At 33.2% G+C, this 24,545-nt stretch overlaps 1 protein-coding gene across 2 annotated transcripts in view; it reads right to left on the reverse strand.

The window, feature by feature from the left end:
• Nucleotides 1-24,545, reverse strand: part of Dcc (DCC netrin 1 receptor) — a 1,132,969-nt gene that overhangs the window by 85,260 nt on the left and 1,023,164 nt on the right. For both annotated transcript variants that reach the window (XM_074069811.1, XM_074069810.1), the window contains exons 20-22: nt 23,285-23,479; nt 17,828-17,860; nt 4,737-4,802 (exon numbers count right to left, since the gene is read on the reverse strand). In XM_074069811.1, coding sequence (XP_073925912.1) covers nt 4,737-4,802; nt 17,828-17,860; nt 23,285-23,479 — 294 coding nt within the window. The remainder of the gene's footprint in view (nt 1-4,736; nt 4,803-17,827; nt 17,861-23,284; nt 23,480-24,545) is intronic.

Genomic DNA, 24,545 nt, shown 5'->3' on the forward strand with positions numbered 1-24,545 from the left:
GCCTTCCCATGGCATTAAGATGTCTTCTAAGTATACTGTTGAGTGTCCTCTAATACTTTACCAACCTTAGAATAATTATTTCACAGAAACATGAAAAGGACTCTATGTACACGTTTATTTTGGCTAAATGTTTTTGAATCTGAAAAAAAAACAGCTTTTCAAACATAAAAGGCAACCATGAGCTTTTATATTACATGCACTATGTATGTCAAGTTTTAAAGATCACCCAACACAATTTTGAGTAAAATATGATGCTTGATTAATAATGAGGTATCAAAAACATGTTAAAATATGTCAAGCTTAACTATGTTTTAAAAAGTTGAGTTCAAGAAAATAGTATTCAGTAGAGTTTGTAAACCTTAAAATTTTCTAAGTTGATTTTGTAATGTATAGGCAGTACTATCAACAAAAGGAAATCAATACCTTTCAACAGGAAAAACTTCAAGTAATTTTTATCATTGTTGTCATTCATATAAATATAAGCTGCAAAATTTATTTTCAGATGTTGAAGATTTGTCAGTGTTAAGAATGCTGACCATAATCTAAAACTGAATGCATCATAAAAGTAAAATACTACCAGAACATCAATGTTAGCTTTGATTCTACCTGTCATCAGAAAATATTTAGGAAGCCTCTTCAGTTTCTACAATTTAATTAAGGGATACCAACTACTAGAATAGAAATGAGCTACATCTTATTTTTCTTTATTTGAATTCCAAAAGTGCATTTTTATTTTTATTTTTTATTTTCTCCTTTTATTTTACCAGTTTTACATTGACTTACATGTGTATGCATTGTTTGTGTCACCTTCCAATGCCACCTCACTTCTGTGCATTTTTAAATGAATAGCATGTTAATAAAGAAAGTAATTAATTAGTAGGGTCTAAATTCATTTGCAGTTGTCCTGTGTATCCTGACAATAAGCTTTTATTATATTATAATGCTTTAAACAATGAACTGAGAAAGTATAAAGAGAACCAGGAAATCTCTAATTCTGTCATTCTAAGGAAGATGAATGAAATTCCATTGTATATGCTTTTAAGAACTCAAACTTTAGGATGTTTTTGTTGATACATCATACTTTGTAAGGGTGATATTCAATTGCAGTTGGAGTTTTGTCATTGGTGGGGGACTCACTACTTGTACATCTAATTGGAAAATACATGTCTTTCTGAAAGCTTAAGACATCATCAGAATTTTAATTAGGAAGCTCAGTTTTCAGAGAATTTTGCTAATTTTCTTGTAGTAGCTGGAACTACAGTCAAATTACACATTCAGCCTCATTTATCTGTTGGTAGATGAACAGTAAAGAAGTCAAATTTGCCTTTTCCCCATCATGTTGAGATCACCAATTCACAGTAATCAGCCAATCTAATAGCTTCTTAATCCAGTCAGGTGCTTTATTCCTTCTACTCACTTAACATGAAATCCCTAAAGCATCAAGAAGTGATGTCAAAATTGGGGGGGACAATGACAATCATTTACATAAAGTAGCCTGAACCACTGGATGCCATTAGCTTATTTTATCTTTAGGAACTTCTTCTGTGAGAAAATGTTTATCAAATCAAATTTAATTATGGAATTATACTCACTAGGACTCCTAAGGGGTAAAAAATAACTACAGTGACAACCATTTCTCTCAATTACTGTTATTATTTTCATCTCCTTTGAAAAGGAAAGTCTGTTGACTTATGTGTTCACGTCAAATTTAGCTGGGCATTCTTTGTAACCCAAGGTTCATTTTATTTTGAAGGCCAAATTGAAATAGTCAACTCTAAATGTATAAACTTGATCCCAAACTGAGACTGCCAGATTTAGCATCTAAAAATACAGGAAGCCCAGGCAAAGTTGAGTAATTTCTCATTGCTTAAGTTACATATATTGATATGCATGTGCATACTGACGTTGGGATCCTTTGCAAATTTTTTCCTTGTCTGATTCATAGGCGATTACAAATAATTCAATATTTTTCAGTTGCTAAATCTGGCAATTCTGTCTAAAACTGGCATTGTTTACAGCATGAAGTTTGACAGTACACACTTCTCTCTCTGTGGGTTACATCTGCTCCACCACTAAAACTCATATCCACTGTATAGTAGTAGTTGAAAGCAATGAGGGATAATTATTCTTTCCTCATTATTCATACTGATTCCTTTTTTAATTTTGTGGTGCTCTATTCCTTGAAAAAAATACTCTCCTGTAGTTATGCCTTTAACTGGAGAAGGATTCCAATTTGAAACTCCTTGTAGAAATAGCATCTCAAAGTTGGCACTGCTGGATGATTTTTAAAGAAGGCAGCTTTTAGTTCCCCACATTGACTCCAAAACTAGAACCTCTCTACTTTAGGGTAAAAAGTACTATAATTATGTTTTCCCTCAAAATTGCATCAATTTCTTTTTTAAAACCCTTCTGCCTATCCCTGGTAGTTTCCTTACCATATTTTATTTTCCTAAAGTGTAATACTCTGCCATGTTTACTTGAGTAATTCCCTTTCTTGGTTTACTGCTCCTGCAATGATGTGTCTTTCCATGTGTGCCCACTGCTCTTTACAAACACCCTGCATTCAATGAAGACTTAATAGTGTTTTTTGAGTGAGTCCTCTAATGTATGCAGTATGCTTGGTGTTGAGATATAAGATAAAACTCTCATTACCTAAATCTATTTTATGGAACGTGACATTGTTCTGTCACCTGTCCCTCTCTTATCTTAATGCTGTGAGCTCCCATTCTGCCTGTTCTGTACATTAAAGACTACCAGAGGTAGGCATTAGCTATAGCAAGTGTTACTTAAGTGAGGAAGGAGATAATAGAAAGTTGTGAACATTCCAGAAAGAGCATCCTGGATATAATCTTGGTTGGAAAGCATGTTCAGGAAGCTTGCTATGTTCTAAATGTCTGTCGTCTCCCACCCTAATTCATATATTGAAAATAAGTTCTACTTTGGTGATTTAAAAAAAAAATACTTGGAGAAGTATTGATTATGTGAGGTGGGGAGACCCTTCAGGAATGGGGTTACTACTTTTATTAAAGAGGCCTGTGGAAGCCTGGTTGCCCTTTCCACTATGGGAAGGTAGAAGGCACAGTTTGTGGAGCAAAGAATGAGCCCTCACCAAATAAACCAGTCTGCTAGCACCTTTATCTTGGACTTCCAGCCTCCAGAACTGTGAACAAGAAATTGCTGTTGCTTATAAATGACAAATATAAGGTAATTTATTATGATTATAAGAATGAAATATGATAAAATTAAATGTAAGAAAATGCTTTTGTCTATGGTTAGGTAAAAGGCATTAATAGCAGAGAAAGGTATGGCAGACAAATTGAAAAGGAAAGTCAACAAGTGAAAATATGTTTCTGAGTCAATCATTGGCGAGAGTGGAAGGGCACTAACCATTTGGCTCAAGAATCTGGTCTACTCTACATATATATTATCTTTGGGAAAACGGATGCATTCAGTTAGAAGAGCCTACAAAAAGAAATAGTTACTCAGCTCACCCCTTTATTTTAATTTCATACTCAGCAAACAGCTTTCAGATCATAATTTTGGCTTCCTATCTGGATTTTTAAATAAGTGAACATCCAAATAGAAGTTTATCTGTTTAGTAATCAAATGTTTCATTAACACCTACTAGAAGGGTTAAATAAATAATTGTGTTAGTTCATGAAAATGAATACCAGCAAAGATAAATGAATGAGAACTCTTTATAAGCACATGGATAAATCTTAAAAAACACTAAGATGAATGTTAGTTACAGTAGAGTACATATGATATGGCAATATTTCTATAAATTTATAAACATGCAAAATAATAAACTGTTTAGAGATATTTATACATAAGTAGTAAACATTAAATTGGGAAAAGAGTTATATCAGACTGAAAAAATGACAATGGAAAGAAGCCTGAGATAATTCAGAGACATAAGAGCGATTTCAATTGAATCCTGAATATTTAGTATCTTAATCTTGGTGATTACTCAAGTGTTCATCATTACATTTTGAATGTCTGATTTTTTTCAGTAAATCAAACCAAGCAACAGAAACAGTCATTTTTTAAGCTACAATTTTATACATAAATTGGCCTCTTGGAAATTTGGTATTAATTCATTGTTCTAAAGATTCTGTTTCATCAAAACTGAGCACAAGGTCCTGGAATGCATTCCTCATACCAACATGTTCTTTCCACAAAGACCCAGGTGCTACTTTTATCTAGTCATAAAAAGCCAATAGCTATCTGAGCAAGCTTTAGTAGAATAAGCAAAATAATGTCTAAACTTAACAACACAAAGGAAAACTAGCCATAAAATACTAGAAAATTTAAAGAGTAAAATGTACTCTACAGATTTAAAGTCCCAGTAATTTTAATTTGTAAAACTGAATTTGTTTTAGTTCAATCAGCCTTAGTATATCATCTCTTTCTGATAAAATTACAGTTTTACAGATAATTAAACTACACAACAACAGTTTAAATAAAGTCTAGTTATTTAACAGCCCTGTGTCACTGATAAAATATTTTATGCTTGGACTTTCATATTACTTTATGTAGCTGTCACCTGTCATTGGCATCATTTCCTGGTAGAATGTACTATTGATTTGTTTAATAGCTTCATGTTTGTATTATCCCACTAAACCCCCAAATCCAGGGATCTTGGTATTTGTCAATAGAAAATTTGCATCAGATACTTTAGAATGAAAAATTTAATTAGTATAACTAATCCAATAGAATATAATTTATATACTTACCATTGAGAGTGCTTCTATCAATTAAATTAGTATCAACTGGCCAGTAACCTCCATCTCCATGACGACCTGTGTATTAGAAAAGTAAGTCAGAATTTTTGTGAATATAGCCCATGGGAGCACAAACAGAACAAAATTAACAGAAAAAAAATATTCTAAAATACTCAATAACTGGACAAGGCTATTCTGGCTATCTATGAGAAAGTCTAATAATATTAATAACCATTGAACCTGTGAGAAAATGTTATTTTTCATGTGTGTGAAAATTCTGTCACAAGTTTGGGAGCCAAGGAAGGGAGAAAGTCTCACTCTGCATTGTCTGAATATTTCTTGCAAATACACTGCAAAAGGAGGAAGTCTCCTTCAGGATTATATTATAGGAAGCACTTTCTTCTAGTAGATTTTTAACCACTGTGAATGTATCATTTAAAATAATAGTCAGAAATTAACCAGAAATAATTATGCTATTATACAAAATTTGATTAATGGCATTTGACCATAAGTAACCCCCTTTTCCATTGATGCATTTACAGAATTATAATTTTTTGATTAGCTTCTAAGCCTTAGTGTATTTAGGTAGATTGCTTATAGAAATACATTGGAGAGTTGAAACTATACAAACAGATATCAGAATGTAGCTCAGTCACCATTTTATTTGCTTCAAAGGTATGTTTCTGAAATATTTCTTTTCAGTAGATAATGTAGAGGAAGGTAACTGTGACAGTCAGCCACAATAACAAAGATTACTTTCTCATGTGTATGGGTTTCAGTCTATTTCATCTTTATGACTTTGAAGTCCTGATCTTGTGACATCCTTCTGCATATCAAACATTCCTCTTACAAATGTTTTTTCCAAGATCTCATCATTTTATTTGCAAAAGAACTGTGAAGAAACAATTTAGAATTTTGTTCACTGACTATCCATTCATAATTTCCAAAATTCTTAAGATGTCAGAACAAAGCTGAAGTTAGGATGGACATCAAGCTTCCAGCAAGCAGTGAAAGAAATGTCTTTTGCATAAAATGGCACATTTAAAATCCATTGGTCCAATGACTATTGGCATATAAGGAAGTAGAAGTTAGGATGGAAGCTTCTATATGTGTGAGTATCCCCCCTTCTATATGGGATTGAGTTAAATATGGACAAAGTTGAACCCTTTTCCAAATACCTTGTTTATGTAATTCTGACACATTTGAAATTTCATGAGAGGAGGATAAGCTTTGCCACGGGACACTGTGAGATCAATGTTGGAAGAAATGAAGTGAGACAGAAGTTCTATGTGAATATTAAGATGACTTTTGTAGTAACTGAAAGCAGCTAGATTGCAAAGCAGTCAGCTAAAAGAGATGCTAACAACCTCATCACTTAGGCCAGTAAAAGCAATAAAGGTTTCCTACTGGGAGTAATCCTGTATTGGCTGGAAATTAGGTAGATAGCCTGTGAAGGGTTTTCCTTTTCCTTCAACATCTTGACAAATGTCTTTTTAATGAAGTTTCCAACTCTCTCTGCTAGTTTGTGGGAAGATGTAAAAGCAAACCCATAAGCATATCCACATATTAGACGTAAAGCTCTATATACATAGCACCCTTTAGATTTAATCATGCTACTGATTACATTGTAAATTTCAGTAGATAGAAAAATACCCAATTTCATATAGGTTAGAGTGCTGGGTAAGATAAAGGAACTCTGGAAATGCTTCTAAATAAGAGGGTAGCTTACCACTTGCGACATTTTACCCATAGAATAAAGTGTGTTGACATGGGCTAACTTTTTGTTGTTTTTAATTAGATTGATAGCACATAGAAAATTAAGTAACTCTTAACAAACCCAACAGAAAGTACTTAAGCAAAATGTGATAGCATCACAAGTAAGATTGGATTTACGATATTTTAGATTTCTTGTACCAGTTCGGCAAGAACAAAAAAACAAAAACATTTCTAGAGTATGTATGAACCTGGGGTCTCTTGATCTAAAGATATGGGAATCAAGTTTAATTTTGTGTGCTAGGTTTCTAGCCCAGGAAGGATTCCTTTTAGGGATAATAATAAGCAAGGAATAATAATAGCAACAATGACAACAAGTGATTGTCAGGCAAGTACCACAAAATTACCAAATGAAGAGACTCTGGAGAGTAAAGAGGAATGGAATATGGATGATACTGCCTGACAAGCAAAACGTTTTTAAGGGCTTGTTGCTATGAAATGATATTTAATGTGTGCACTTGGTTAATTTCATTAAGTGCTAATGTAGAAAAATACAGAATAATTAGAATTTGGAAGATGGTCAGAGAGAAAGTCAGCTAATGCAAAGATGTAAACTATTGCCCTTTCCCAGAGCTCTTAATTTTATTAAAGGAACACTAAATTCATAATAATTCATTCAACATTTAGTAAATGCCTGCTATATGAAAAGTATAGTCCTAGATCCTCAGGGAATAGGTAAATATAAAAGATGTGTTAGCTATGAATCCTGCCATGACAGAGTTGATTCATTGTAGGTAAAACTTAAATAACCCTAATCATAGTTAGTAGTAGCAAACTGGAGATGGTTTTTAATTTACTCTGACTTTAAAAATTTTCATACAACTTAATCCATCTTTTACTACAAATCACTACTTGGTTTGTTAAAATATTTTTTATTTATCTTAGTATTGTAAAAAGAACTAGTTGCAAATAAGCTAATGTATTATTTTAGTGGTATTAATGTAATATAGCACTGATAGAGAATATATCTCATGAGTTTCCAAACTAATTTTAAAATTCCTGACTTACAAAATCTTTACAAAATTTTCAAAGTTAAAAATTCAAATAAATTAACTGATTCATTGGCTTTAATACACTTTTTTGGAAATAATAAATTTCAACATATACAGTATTTTTTTCCAAATAAATCTCAGTAAGACCCAAACAGTTGAAAATGATAGTTTTTTTCTATTTATATGAACTAGTAACATAAAGAAGAATGCCATATTGTATTAATATGTACCCATGTTTTTTAAAAGAAGTTGAACATGGAAGAAAGACTTAAGATTCTAGAGCAGGATTTATGTACTACTTAACTAGATAGGATTTCACCCAGATAATTTTATATGAAAAATTTTTGCCAGGAAGTTTTGATAATTAAAGGAAGTTTTCCTTTAATTAAAGGAAATATTTTCTATTCTTACCTCAAATTTAAACTAGGAACTGATAGTTTCAGAAAAAAAAAAAATATATATATATAAGAAATGAGGTTATGGCTGATTTAAAAATAAAAAGGAACGGGTGGATGATTTTTAGCTATTCAAAATACTTTGTATATATTTATAAATGCAGCAAAATTACTGGACATGGGTCACACACTAAGGGAAGAATGCATACAGGAGGAATAAGGAAAGGGAAGGAAATATAAACTTGAAAGCGTTTGATGTGCTCACTGTAGAGGAGTGAGTAATCTTAAACTGACAGAGGCCACTATGGGAAGGGGACTAGGAAGTAGTGAAGAGGTCTGGTAGAGATGAACCAATTCAGGTTGTAATACATATGTGCATGGAAGCAATGCTAGGAATCTCTCTGTATAGCTATCTTTATCTCAAGTTAGCAAAAATACTGTCTTTCTTATTATCTCTTATGTTTTCTCTTCAACAAAATTGGAGAAGAGGGCAGAACAGGCTCTGCCTGGAAGTGAAGGCAATGGGGAAAAGGGGAAGAGGGATAGGGAGCAAGGGGGAGAGATGGCCCAAACAATGAATACAAATATGAATAAATGAATAAACAATTAAAAAACAGTTTATATACACTTAAATAAACTTTACTTAGGCATTTGTTAAGTACATCCTAACCAAAAATTTCATGCTTCTACCCTTTGTTTGATCTTTGAAAATATTATGATCTACAAATCATTTAAGGAATTACCTTTTATGTTTTATTTAATGAATAGATCTCACCAGGAACCTTCTCTTCACCCATTTTGGCTGAGGATTCCTTGACTTCCCTACAACTTACTTTCTGGGTAGAGGGGGGAAAAAAGGGGCAGAAGTTACATGGTCTCTTTAGGAAGTGTGCTCATTGTTCTCTTCCTTGGAGTTGATCACAGTGACACAGATAATGAAATTTCAGTGTCAGATGTGTGTCTTACGTCAATTAGGACGCTGTATGACATATTGAGCGCCCATTTTAAGCTTTTACTTTTTCACAAGTTATTCTGTGTGTTCTTATTCTCATATGTCACTTAAAATATTGTTTCTATGTTTTTATTGTGGCATGTGTATAAAATCAAACAACAATGTTTATTTTAAACCCTCAATTGCAGCACAGATGGAGAATATTTCCCATGATAAACAATTTTCAGCACTTAGCAAAGATTAATTCAGTTGGGATTTCAGTGCTACAGTCTAGTTTTCCTCTGTGGATTTTTATAAATTCAGGGAGGAGAGAGTAGAAAAGTTAATCTGCAGAGGACACAGAAGAAACTGGATGTAGCTATCATCTTTTCTTTAATCCATCTTTTCCGAGTGGGGATAACAGAAGCACCCAGAAGGTCATCCCAAATGACATCCACACTATCAATCCCCAGAGAAATACATATGGCCTATAATCTGAATCAAATGGATAGATTGGTCACCTAACAAATGTTCAGTATACATCCTTGCAAGGATGCAGAGCACGGGGCTATCTTCTTGATCTTAGAATTGGTTTTCTGAGAATAATTCTGGTGATAATGATGGAAATTTCATTGATTTTGTGTCTTGTACACTAGAGGATAAAGAATATCCACCAGTGCCACATGAATACAGTTTTACTAGCCAACACACAGATCTTATTGCGATATATTTAAAACAGATGATTTGTCAGAGGTGGGAAAATGTGTGTGAGAGATCAATTTATCATGTGGTTGATAATACTGCTGACTTTGAACAAAGGCATCAGGGTATCAAAAACCTGGAAGCAAAATGATAACCAATTCCAGGAGATTTGAAATATATATTAATGGAAAAGAGCTAAAGAGCTATCCTCATACTATCCTATGGTCCAGTACATTGTTTTCAAATGAACATAAAAGAAAGTTAATTGAATGAATGAAAATGTCACTACTCTATATGTAAGGCAGCTAATGTGCCCACCATATTAAATCTTGGTGCACAATAAATCCTTGTTCCTTTCCCTTCTTCAAAACCTTTGGTTATATTTACCACCTACAGAAAGTCAAAGAGCAATAATTTGCAGGACAGGAATTTATTTTGTAAATGACTCAGTCACCTACAGTGTAAGAAAAGCAAATATACCTTTTTCTATTTTTTTTCTTAACCATAAAGGGCAGACATTGCAATTCCATTTTTTGTCTGTATGTTTTTAAATATAAACAAGGCAGACTCTTGCTAAGAAGAAAACTTACTTTTTAATAATCCTTAGAAAGCAAACTAAAAACAGATTAGAATTTTATGCACAAAGGTCATGAACATAGGGTGACCATAAAGTTATAAAGGTCAGGTCACTTTAAGAGTAAAAGAGCATGCTAAATTTTGAGGTATTAATCAGGATATTTCTGGGTAAAATGGACAATCTAGACATCCTACATGTGAACAATTTAGAGAAACAAATCTCCCATCCTCCTTCCTGCTCTTGGTTGGCATCTCAGCTTGATGCTGGCTGATGACAGCCTAAGGAATATGTGTGGTTTCTTGCAGAGCTTGACAAATGACAGGTGAAGACATGTTGCCTGAGAAATCTTCTAAAGTAGGAAAAAAGTTTACAAATATTGCATTTTTTTTTCACAAACACCAAGGTAAAAGCAGCGCTCTACAGACCATTCTGGATTCCTGCATATTATGATGAAGGATGTCAGCTACTAAGAAACTTTAACACAAACATATGTATGTATATGTATATATATATGTATGTATATATATATATGTATGTATATATATATATATGTATGTATATATGTATGTATATATATATGTATGTGTATATATATATGTATATGTATATATTTATATATATTTCATTAGTTATTTAGTTACTTCCATGAATTTTATCACTTTTCATTCTCACGTTCTTGACATCTCACAGAAGAGTGGAAAAAACAAAAAATGCAAATATTGAGGAACACTTAGGGGACCAGTGAACCTGAACATATCAATAATATCTTTTTTCTTTGTTCATTTATTTGTTTGCTTCAGAGAGGGTTTTGTTATGTAGTCCAGGATGGCCTCAGATTCTCAGTCCTCGTACTTCAGCCTCCCAGGTGCTAGGATTATAGGTATATGCCACTATGTTGGCTCAATGATATATTTTGATTACAGGAAAGTTGCTAAGCTCCTTCTTAAAGATCTTTTTAAAAAAATTGTTCTTAAAGATATTAAGTGAGGATTGTGTATAAACACTGATTTATGTGACTCATTATAATTAGTCCATCTCCCTTTTCTGTGGCTACTGATAAGACTACTCAATTGCCCCATCACCATATCACAACCTTTCATATGTCCAAAGCCATGTAAATTTAGTACTTACTATAATTACTATTTGCATAAATTTAGAATGAACTCCAATTAACAATTCAACTGTTACAAGAGTAAAAAGTAAAGATGACTTAATTGATGATGGTATGATGGATGATGGTGCTTTCTGAGCTCTTTCTTCTCATTAGGGTCTTCTCATATGCCCTCTTGACTCTCATGCCTCTGAAATAAAGCCCTGCATGTGGGTCTCATAAATCATTTTTAGTGCAGTTTTATTTATAAAAAATCTAAAAACCATCCTGTTTCTCTAAATATGGGTACTTTCCTGCGTAACCAGACTTTCCCAAGAGTCAGCTCATTTGCCAGACTACAACTTGGAGAAAAAGGCAGAGTCTTTCATGGCTTCTAAGACTCTTGGGAAATAGTACAGTGGGAGGGGGACATAGAGGATGAGGACTATCATTTGAGAAGGAATAAAAGTATTGCTAAGGCAGAGAGAATAGTACCAGTTACAGCATGGAGTCATGAAAAATGCAATTTTTCCAGAGTGCTTGGTGGGTTTTAGTGACTACACTTTGGCATATGTTTTGGGATACATTGGCCATGAACTTGGGGTCAATAGTCATGGTCTTGGTGCCAGATAATGGGGTTCATTCTGCAGCCATCAGGGACCAATCTGTGTTTTAAGAAGAAAATTGGACATTCAGAATCCAGAACTGACAGAAATGAGCAAAAAAATAAAGCCAGGAAGATCTTGTACTTGCTAATGTCAATAGCAAGAAAATGATGTCCAGCAATCCAGTGGGTCTTACAAGAACTTGTTCATGAAACATTACTTGAGGGCCTATAAACTGCAATGTCTACCTTAGAACTCAGAACTCTGAGGTGAAAATTCTACAAGAATCACATCAATTCCTTTGAATACTTTCTATGTTTCATTCTTTCAAAATTACCTATTAAAACATAAAAACTCCTGAGCGACTGACTTAAGCAGCTACTTGACTGCTTTCTGGGAACACAATAGGCACTTAACACTCTATTAAAAGTACATTACTCATTTTCCGCCTTTACCTTTCACCAGTCCTAATTTCTAGGACTGTCAAATTTTGGTCCTGAATAAAGCACAGGTGAGAAAAGCTTTTGCAGAGGCTGCAGAAAGCAGTTGAATAATAAACCAATTTGAAACTGTACACAATAACAGAGTAGAAAGAGGCTTTAATTTTCAATTAAACAGCTCCCATCAGAAGGTACTAAGGTTTCAATTTTTTCAGGCAGCAGCCTGGCTGCCATAATCCAAAACCTACAACGTCTGGATTACATTAACAAAATTCCAAGCTTGACTAGTTTTCCTTGAAAACTCTATTTCCTTGAAGTTGGAAACAATTAACATTCTGTTTATTCATGAGATTAAAACTGCTGAGGTATTAAATGGCAGGTGTAGTGTTGAGCACTGGGCTTGAATACTCTAGTGAAGAAAAGGTAAGGTCCTTCAAACGAGGTCAAGTTACAGTGATGCCATTTAAGTTTCTTGATAACAAAGTAAAACACTGAACTCACTACATTTCCAGAAATTATATTGTGGGGAAGAATAAAGGTCTTCAGATTCAGTGCCTGGGAAAATATGTGGGCCTAACCACTTACAAACTGTGATAGAGTAAGTTTTAGCCCCTTTGTATCTCATTTTCTCCACCTGTAAAATTTTTTGGAAAATTAGGGTAGTACACTCACAGGGCTTAGAAAAGTGGTTGATGCATAGTGGAAAAACCACTAACATGAGTTGTTACATTGTGTAAAGGTGATATGCCTGTTTTTTTTTGTTGTTGTTGTTGTTTTTTATTCTAGTACCAATCCTAAAGCTTGAGAATCTTAGCACTCTAAAGACACCAAAAAAATAATATGGGCTAACCCACTTTACAGGTGAGAATGCTGGGAGAAGTTATTTCTCATGCTCACAGCTACATGATAGGTTCCATTGGCAGGACTGGGCTAGCATGTAAGGGATCCTACTCCATTTTGATACATTTAGAGCACACACTGAGCGACTGCTTATGGCAAAGCTAGAGCATTATGTACCATTATTACGGTTCGGAGAAGACTAATTTCCCTTCCTTCTCAAGAGAGAAGTTCACATAAGTCTTTGTTACCTGGATCTATAAATTGGCCTATGAATGTATGCCTCTTCTCCAGGTCCAGTGTTTCAGGTAATCTCTATGTCAGGTCATGGAGAATTAAAGAGACTTGAAAGTGCTAGAAGTGAGCATTTTCTTTATAATTCATCTCAATAATAACATAAAGCATTTCACAAAGATTCTTGCCCTCTTTCAGGCAATCTACCATTGCCATAGGACCTACTCTATTGCCACAATGGTCAGCATAGAAATCACACATAAAATCATAAACAGTTGCTCATATTAAGAATACCAATTTTCATACAAAGACACCTCAAGTTGGAGAACAATATTTCGGCGTTACCCAGAATTTAAAGAGGAAAAAAAATCCCTTAGGATTAAAAGTTCGATCTAATAATCACTTTGGATAAGTGGTCATATTTTATAGTTAAAACTAACATTCATTGCAACCTCCCAAACAAGGGGATTTTCTAAAATGCTTCTGTGAGAAGCTCCAAAAGGTTTAATCTACTTTTGCAATAACAAAAATCCAGTTTTTATAAGTATGGCTACATTCTACAGTGGAAAGACTACAGTTCCGAGGAGTTAGAACGAAACATTTCAGGTTCTAACTCTGTCCAAAGCTACTTATATGACTTTGGCAAAAACCTTTACTTTCTGTTTCTTTGAAAAATTGGGAAGATAACTTCTAAAGGAGGGAATGAACAATGCTCCATTTGAATGTGAATACTATAGGATGAATTTTGCCCCATCCCCCCAAATTCAGCAAGGTGACTCTATTTGGTTTTAGGTTCTTTATAGAAACAAGGTGGAGAGAAGTCTTAAGTATAGCCCCTTGATTCAATAACATTAGTGTACTTTTAAGAGGAGACACCAGAGAGCTGCTCTCTTTCTACCATGTGAAGACACAGTGGCCATCAGCAAGCAAAAATAGTACTCATTACTCTGCTGAACTCATCACTCACCACACTGCTGACCCTTGATGGGGGGCTTTCAGCTGAAATCTAAGAAAACAAACTTTTGTTATTTAATCTATCCAATACTTGGGATTCTGTACTGACAGCCCAAGCCTCCTAATACAGTAGGATTAACACAGTCCTTGTGTTTCTGGGACAATATACTCAATGCTGTGACTTCCTGCTAATCAGATGATCTCAGATATTGGCCATTTGTTTTGTTTGTTCTTTAGAGCATTCACAGATATGGGGAAGAGGTGGTCCATATTAGAAAACTATCAGTACATAAAACTTTAGATTTAGAAACTCTATGGATAGATGCCATGTGTGATTTCTATGTACTTATGTAACAAACACATGATGAACACACTTGCGGGGTTAAGGACAGGGCCTCTGGAAGAAGGTTTCTGGGTGTGAATCATGGTCTTGCTACTCACTAGCTGTGCTTCTATAGGCAAGCCATTTACACTCTCTGGACTTCAGCTTCGTCATCACTCAAATGGACCGAGTAACAGCATGTGTTTCAGTACTATGAGGATTCAATGAATCAGTCAAGCTCTTAGAAGAGTGACTGACAGTAAGAACTTCATAGGGATTCATTTTACCATTACACATCCCCACCCAGATCCATGCAGATACAGGCAAATTGAAAGAGTTTTAATCAAAATATGGAAATGAGAACAGGGATAAAATGTGAAGTACTGCTCTTCTGTACCTTCTACACCTACTTCACATAGCCTGTGTGTTTTCCTTCCCCATCGACCCTCCAAAAATCTGTGGTTAGTCACTGAAATCTCACAGTTACTTTCAAATACACTGGCCACTTGTGCCTGGAAGTTTCCAGAAATAATTAGGACACTGAACAAAACAGAAGAGGAGTACAAAACAGGGGGATTATAGAATAGGTTAAGATTAGAAAGTTAAGAAAATGCTAGATATGATCAATTTACACCCAAAGATTAAAAGTTTACACTAATTGTCTATAATTTTCATACTACTATTACTATTACCCAGAAGAAAATAATTTCCCCAAATCAAAACTGTTTCCAATATAACCTCTTCATATTTATGTTCTTTATTATAAATCTTAGGTTCCAAGAAAACTAATTATGACAAGAACATTTGAAGGCACAATCTCACATATAAGTCAAATTCAACCTCTTGCTTCTTTATTTAGGGTTCATCTCTGACTCAAGGTACCAAATTTTCTCTCAGAGGGAATTTTTCTCAGGAGATGTTCAGCTGGTGTCACTAATGTAACAGTGGCATCATTTCTCCATGGAAAGGGACACATAGGTCTAACAGTGAGTAGGATAAAACATATTCAACTGATTTGCTTTTTGCTGAGCATGGGCGCATTCAGAATAGTCTTCTAACATAATTTTCACCACTATTAGGGAAATCTTTAATCTGAAGCACTTAGCCATCAACTCAGAAGACTGACTTTGTTTATAACAGAATTTGGTGTCTGACAAATTTTATATGCTTTCTTTGCAGGAATTTGGAGACTTTACTTATAACCACTAAATTATATGTCATCAGTCCTTCTCAATAGTACAAGTGACTTGAGTTTAATTTATAATTTAGAGATTACCAATTTGACCAACTGTACACCAGCTGTGCACAAAGTAGAATAATATGTGACAGAATTTTTCTAAGCAATAGTAGGTGGAGGAAAACCACAATTGCCTAAATATATTAATCATTTTAGCCACAGTCACTAATTCTTGAGAATTCCTTTTGTTTTTGAAAACTGACCTGATTCCACTGAAGATGTGACAATCAGAGTAAGACCAGAATATGGCCAGCAGATGGAATATTTTGTCTTTTATAAAATATTAAATTTAAAATATTCATATTTGATAGCTAATATTATTAAACTGGGTTTGTAACTCAGTGGTAGAGTATGAGCCCTGTGTTCAATCTCCTGCATCAAGAAGATTAAATAAAAAGGTAACTGAAAAATTATAACAAAACAAGTAATTATCCAGAAAGAATTGGAATTCATTTATTGAGAAGTTATATAAACTTTCAAACAGTTCGGTTACTCTTCAAATTTTTATTATTGTTTTCATTTTTCCCTATATAACTAGTTCTTCCAAATAAAATTTCAAAAGTTAGTAGTTATCTGTTTTTGGATATTCCAATGTCTCTTTAGCAAAGAAGGTTCTGAGAGGTCATTTAAACTATTTTATAACTGAGATAATGAAAGGGCTTCTACTAATTAATTATTCCACCTTTGGATTTGGTCAGCCCTGATATTTAATTTACCTAAGGAAATGTATCTTTAGTGATAATTGCTCATCATCAATATCATTTACAAATATTACCTTTTGGTAGGTATTGATCTGATAAGAACAGTTTCTATGGAAGCAAACAGGAACAGCTAGAGTAATGGAAATCTTAACCCGGGATAGACATTTCTATGCAGTCTATCATTTTTACTACTCAACATGTAAACTTCCAGCCATGTCCTATTAAAAAGTAGCAGGATAGGGACCCAGGACCAAAGCTGGACATGATGTCATTGAAGAAAATACTATTAATATAGGCAGCCTTCTGATGTTAGTGACAGCTAAACCCAGATGTTTCATATTTGTCAAAAGTTATAAAGTACTCATATCAAAATGTTTTTCTCTAATCTAACCATGTAGTGCCTTATGAGTCCTGGTGTTTATGGGTCAGTTGTGCTAACAGTATATACTTGTCCAAAGCAGGAGATACACTGGCAACTCTGAAATAGCAATATGGACAACCGCGTCTACAACAAGTTACTAGTATTTCCAATTTCTTCCTTAAAAGTATATAACATCCTTAAAAAATGAAACTCATTAAGTCTTCTTGTCCTTTGTAAGAATTCTATTAACCATTTTTAGTGCAAAGATAGTACTTTATCAATCAGCCTACAAATCATGTTAGTAGCAAATTCTTATCTAACTTTGAATTGAAGAATAACTCATATTTATCTCCATTTTCCTTTGTGTAAAACCATCTTTGTTTCTCTACACAAATCAGCTTTTAGTAATACCATGAAAGGAAGGGAAAATCCTCTAGTCAGAGCAGGGTCTGGTTCATAGAATGATAGCTTCCTAGCTTCAAATTAGCAATGATATTGACCTAAAAAAGTTGACCAATTTTGTGTTTATTTATTAAAATAAACTCATTGCAGAGGAAATGATTTATGTAGTGCTACAGAACTTTAATCCGTAGCTCATGAAAGGGGGCAGGAGCAGCTTGAAAATTATGCTGAGCTTAATTATACTTAATGTGAATTATTCAGAAGTGCAGACAGAGACTAAAAATTTATTTCATACAAAGAAGCTTGACATTTTAATTGGTCCTTCAGAACAGAGACAAAACAATTTCCTCTCAAGAAAATTTACATCTTCCCTATCAGACCGGAGCCTCAGCCAAGCAGAACTTCATTAACAAGATTAATCATCACTCCACTGATCATGCACCATCAGGTGTATGGCCCAGGTGAAAAGAGGAATGCAAAGCAATGACTGACAATTCCAACACATAGGATTGATCTAAGGAGAGAAAAATGACAGACTGAGCCACCATACCTTGATCATTAGCCATTTTGTCAGGGTGTTCCACTGTGGGAGAAGAGAAATAATGTTATCAGACTTAGACAGTTCTTAACAAGAAAGCTGACATATCAAATCAACAGTTTTGTTAGCACATTTTCATACCAAGGTCAATGCCCTACTGAAGTGAAATGAAGAAAGATCCAAAGTTATATATGATTATTTCTATTATATAAATAGAGGGAAAAATTCAAAATCATGTTTTTCTGTGTAAATATACTTTACTATATTATTTGTGAAATCCTTCTAATCCTAAGCTCAGAAGAGTATATTGTAAGTTTAATTAAAACTAGAATTAATAGTAAAATAAACAGGATGCACTTACCAAGTGATTACCACCCAGATATTTTAAGTAAGTACAGAGAGCTACTTCTTATATGCAATTTTTTAGATAGAACTTAGTCAATTCCTAGATATATAGGAGAAAGTAATTGAAAATCATCAGTGTAGAATAACCGTAATCACTTGATAAATCTTTAGTCTTGTGAAGATAACCCTTAACTTGTTCACAACTTCTGGTGACTTATGAGTGCTTATCAAAAAATATAGAACTGCTACTGGATTGCATTCACCAAAAGTCAATTTTATACAATCACATCTTAAAATATACTTTCACATATGCCTCTAATGTGTGTAAAACCTCTTTCATACTAAAATTAGTTCTGATTCTCAATTTACTATTTGGGAACATACTAAAGCTTGATGTAAAAATTGCCAGCTAATCAAGACAAAAATCCTGGCACCTAAAAAGTATATTACCAGGTTGAGTTATAGATTTAAATGTATGCTAAAATAAAGTCCACCTATCAAAAAAAAGATTTTTTTTAAAATTTAAAGTATTACTAATATTAAAAAATTGGATTTTTCATTAACCAAATGAAAATGTTTAAAGGGAAAATTTTTAGTATTATTGAATGGCTAAAAACTGTGATATGGCATTTTGGTCAGTGCAGATCTCTGTAAGCCTCTGTCAAATAGAATTATTTCACCCAACTTGACTGTATTCAGTTGAGTGTTCTGAGTGTACATAACTCCCTTAATTGCACTTGAACTTTACAGGTAAGATTCTATGCTTGTTGGTTTGATTTTTTTTAATGTTTTATTGAAAATTATACAGTAAAATATCACAGCAGTAATGTATAACATAATCAGTTCTCTATGTTTTATAGCAAATTTATAAACATTGTTTGAAGAATAACTTAAAGTCCAATGTCATACAGATGGTGATCCTTTATTTTCTAAACATAGGAACAGAAATAAGAATGCACAGAATCAAAATATTTAAATAAGGCTGTAGTTAACAAACATTCCTGCTCAGATTAAAAGATATTATATTTATCACAGGATGGGATAGATTTCTAAACCAGAGATCAACACAATTTCCTTTATTTAAAAATAATATATAGAGATAATCTATGAAAAGTTATATTAATATGCAGTAGACATTCTATTCTGAACTAATCTTTGTAAACATGGTGTATGAAAAAGAATGATTATAAAATAAGATGCTATTTGTGTTTTAGAGAAAACATTTTGTTAAGATATGATTGCTAAAAAAGTTATGCATATTTAATGTACATAACTTTATGAGTTTGGGGATAAGTATACATCCATGAAATCCACCATTATCACTGTTGTAGACATATGTACCACCTCCCAAAGTTTCCTTGCACATCTTTTATTATTATAATTCTCTTTATAAGAATAAAATATAAGATCTACCTTTTTAGTAAATTTTAAGTGTACAATATGGCATTGTTATCTAAAGGAAACTGAATGGTAGATCTACAGAGTTTATTTATCTTGAGGCTCCATTCTGGTTTAGTGTTTAGAATCTTGTCCTCTATGCATGGATTGATATTTATAAATTTTTTCTTTTCGGATGTACTAGGGTTTGAATTCAGGGCCTCATATAGGTGCTCTACCACCTGAGCCACTCCACTAGCCCTAAATGTCTTTGTATATTCTCAAAATTTAACAATTGTTTAAAAATTCACTACACTTTCTAGTGCAATCTTTTATAATCTAATCATTAGAATCTAATTTTTGCATTGATTTTTCTCTCACACTGAAGACTAATGATTTCTCAAAATACTTTTTATTATGGTGTTAAGGGGTTGGTGACAGGTGCTTTTGATAGACAATTGAATTATATGTAGTCTAGGAAAATAATGAAGTTTTCAAAGCAAATCATTAAGTAGTTTTTGAGGAAGGACACTGTGTTGTCAGAATCAACACATCAGGTTTATAGAAAGAAGGAGGTTGAATATTTTATAGTCATAAATACCACACAATCTGTGAAGAGTAGTGGATTGGTAGCTAGAGCAGTACACACTCCTGTCACTATCCAAATCAACATCTCATATTTAGTGGAGAACTGTTGGAAATGAAGTAAAAAAAAGAAAACCAACTGAATCTCATCTTCATTCTTTATTTCTTCCTTTATCATTGATCATATTCTATGCAGTATCTGTGGCTTAAGATACTTTTAGCAAGTGAAAATAAATATATGTAATATCTTCTGGATTTGTGAAGCTAGATGAATATAACTTGATAAATTTTCCATATTTTGAAAAATGATATTTACTGAAGAGTATTTCCCAATAGGGACCAAATGGTTTCTAATAATTTCCTTTATTAAATACTAATAATGGCTTAAAAGTCTTGTGTGATTTGTGCCTTGAATTTTTATTTATTAATGTCATGTCAAAAATTCATGCCTTTTGTCACAAAATAGTTTGAACATTAAACCTTTCTTTCCTGTTCTGGTACAAAGCTTTCATTGAGTGTTATTTCTGGATGGGAATAAAAGAGAAACATTTAAAAATAGGAATTAAGGCTATCCAGAGAATATACCATACCCTAGTCACCATTTATTGCTGAACGCATTGGTCTTTTGTGTATAGGAAATGACTCCCTCTCTCTGTTGGAATTTTCTGTTGTCCACTGCATTGGGAATATCCTTCTTCCCTATTACTTCACAGACCAACACAGACACGCAAACATAGGAAGGAACACACATAGACAAGAACCAGATGTACAGTTTCCATTGTTCTAACAGTGTGTGGTGTGTGGGTATCCTAATGGAAGCCTAGGAAAGATGTGGGGAGGGGGTGTGAGAGGGTATTTGCAGAGTTTTATGTGGTCAGAGAATAAACTCGAAAACTCTTTTAATTAACATTCCAAAGACAGAATTAGCTAAATCACAGATATACATGTATTTAAGTATAGAGTAATATAACTCCTATCTGATTATAAATGTCCATTTAATTAACCAATGACTACTGTGATTTAGTGTCCTGTATTTCTCTGGTTGGTTGCTCATATTAAAAAGATAAAACTCCAGTTTCAAGTATAAAATCCTTCATTTTTGCAAATACTAAATAAAAAAAAGAATGAGGCTTGTGGACACCTGCTCGAGGCATGACTTGTAATGAATCATTTGTCCATTACCCAGTAGACTACTGCTAGTTTCTTGTGTTTCAGGAAAACATCTAAGCCTTTCTCTTTGTCAAACAAGGTTACATTCCAAAGAACAGAGCCCTTATGTTTTGAAACCACTATGGGAACTGAAAATCTTAAATCAGACAGCAATAAAATGATTTTATGTCTTAGGTATAGATTTCATCCATTGGAGGTTTTAAGTCTGTTTATGATAAGTAATTTATTGGTCTGCGAACATTTGTCATTGAAACTGACATGCTCAGTGCATGTGTGTACAATGTCAATTATTAATAAAGATGAACAATATCACTATTTTGGGGCAATTTAAAATGCACTCAAGACATGAAAAACTTCTTTTTCCAAATGAGAAATATTTGTTTAGGAATCTATTATTGAGAATGACATATTTAGGAAAGACAATATTTAAAAAACAAATCAGGGAATTAGAAATACATCTTGTATTGAAAATACAAGAAAATTATTTTACAGATTATTTTAGAGAACTCAGGGTAAACAGTGAACAGTACCAAGTGAAATACTGAGTTCATTTAAACATACTGGGTGGTTATTGATGGCGCCGGGGCAGTGTGTCCTGTGCTAACTCATCAGTCTACTGTTTAAAACATTTGGATACATTAAATTGTCTGAAGCTCTCCTCAGGCTCTCTTAGTTTGCCTACATTGTGAGCATGAAATTAATTTGGCACTCTTCTACAGATAAAGCTGAAACATTTGCAAAACAGGATCTGGTTATATTTTATGCTCTCACAAAATGAGTAACTGGCTGCCTTTTGATTGCTCATTTCAGTGAAACCTGATTTAGACATGAAGTCCTGAAAACCTGGACAAAGATTAGCTCATGTATTCCCTGCCTCTCTAAAAATTTCTACTCTGTCATTAAGAACTGCCATGCAGGCTTAGGCTGAACGCTTGTTTGTGTATTCTTGGCAAACTTTCAGAAAATCTGCTACCAAAACTCAGGATTTGAATAGCTTACTCATGAGAATTCAAAAGTCCACTCTTTGTTAGGGTATTTATGAGGAGAGCTGAGAAATACAGTAATACAGATATTCTAGGACTCTTATTTTAGTATGTCTAACAAATGCGTGGGAATGTCGATCATCCATGCATTTCCAGTATTTCAGTTTGTTTTCCATCATTTATTATCAAGTTTTCTGCAAGATATATAGGCATTATTTTGTCACAGATTTAGATGCCAAGCTGTCTTTTGAAGCTATGTACATCATGCCTTAAATATGTGTATCTTTAAATATCAGTTATGGAACATTCAAATTATTTTCCATTATTAAATGGCAGAAGCTCTTGAAACCATTTGTCATATAGAAATTATTAATGTGCTCTGAAACAGTAATTGCTGTTATGAAAATTAAATACTTTTCATATGTAATCACTATTCTTGGATTGTAGTGTTTTTCTGTATGGATATGTAACTATTTTACTGAGTAGCTATTTATATTCTTAAAAGCATGTGAACTTTTCTTCTTGTAATCATATTGAAAATTTTTTCATTGCTTCTGCTCTGGTTCTTAAACATATTAATTTTGTTTGAAATTTTCAGTCTTGCAGCAGCCATATTTCCTTTAATAATTCCAAGAAAATATTTAAAGTTGGCAATAATTCACATAATTCAATGCATTTAAATGTTTATTCCTTTACATGAAAGGTCAAAGGGTTTTATTATATTTTGAATAAAACCAATATACATGGAGCCAATGTAAAATTCCAAAAGGATTGTAAATAAAAAAAGTCAAGTTAAATATGTTTGCCTTGTGCTGATGGTAGAAAATGTGATAATGCAATAGATTTTTCTTTGACATGTTGGTTTTGAGCATAAAAGGTACTTTTTAGATGATTTTGAATGTCCAGGAAGCTATGTTGCCACAGAAATGATCTAGGGCAGTTTCCAACACAAAGCTACTTTATAGCAATTCCACTGAAAAAGGAAGGCATAATAAGAAATGCTTCAAACCTTTCAGAGTCCTGAAGAGGATGGGATCAGAAAGGGGTCCCACTCCTTTTGAATTTCGTGCTTGAATTCGAAAGTAATACATGGTGTCAAGGTTGAGATCCATGATTTGATGGGTAAGCCGATCACCACTAATTGTTTCCATAATCCAGTCATCAATTGGTATGTTCTTGTCCAAGGTGTAAAACAAGATGTAAGCTGTAAAAAATAGACAAATGCAACTTTGCATAATGTATGGAGTACATGCTGTAGTTCTACTTGCAAACAGTCATGTTTCTGAATAAAATTTTTAAATAATTACTAGATGTCTATAATCTGTAAACTACAGTATTCAGTTTTGCAAGCAATTTTTAATGCTGCAAAGAAGGATAAATAATTGCTTCCATGTACAGAATCAGAAAATTAAATAGGCCATTAAAAATAAAAATATCTGTTACATTTAAAAATGCATGGTTTCTGCTACCTATAAATTCTGATCATTTGTTTGCTCTAATATATAATCATGATGAAAAATGTGAAACAAAGATAACAACTCTATATAATTCTCACTGCAATCCAATAATGAAAATAAGTAATGTTTATTTAGCTTGTGTTTAAAAAATTAAAATACATTGGGAAGTATAAAATGTTGTACATGTTTAAAGTGTTATAAAAATAAATGATCATATTTTACTACTGTAATAACTTGGTAAATTTGGCAGGGACCCTGTTGCTTTCTCTTCACAGATGATGAAGCTGAAGGTAACCCAAACTAGTTGGTAAAAGGCTGGAATCATATCCTCTATCATCATCCAAAAAAAAAAAATCTAACACTATTTCCCATCTTCCAGCCCAGCAAAGGAAATAAATAAAACTGGATAACTATATGTGATCTAGTTAGTATCTCAAATATTAATAACCTGTCATTTGATGGCATTTGTTCTCTGTTAGGGAATGTGTTACTTGAATGCTAATAGTGTAGTTGGTCTAATATGTACCCAAACAAATCCGGGTATCCTTATAAAATATTCATATTCTGACTCCAGACTTGGCCAATTTATGTGGAGGAAGCTCTTATTGAATGTAATTAATAATTTTTTATATTATACTGTCAAATGAAATTGTAAAGGGGCTCATTATGGGTGCTGTTGCTACGTGAATATGGTGCTGATCATTTCTGCCAAAATTCTGCAATGATATGTACATCACATAGATGAAAAATTACCCTAGGTCCATTCTTATGTATTTTATACATTCTTTGAAAATCATTTTCTTAAAATTACTT

Source organism: Castor canadensis, chromosome 4, assembly GCF_047511655.1.
Source record: "Castor canadensis chromosome 4, mCasCan1.hap1v2, whole genome shotgun sequence".
Lineage (NCBI taxonomy): Eukaryota > Metazoa > Chordata > Mammalia > Rodentia > Castoridae > Castor > Castor canadensis.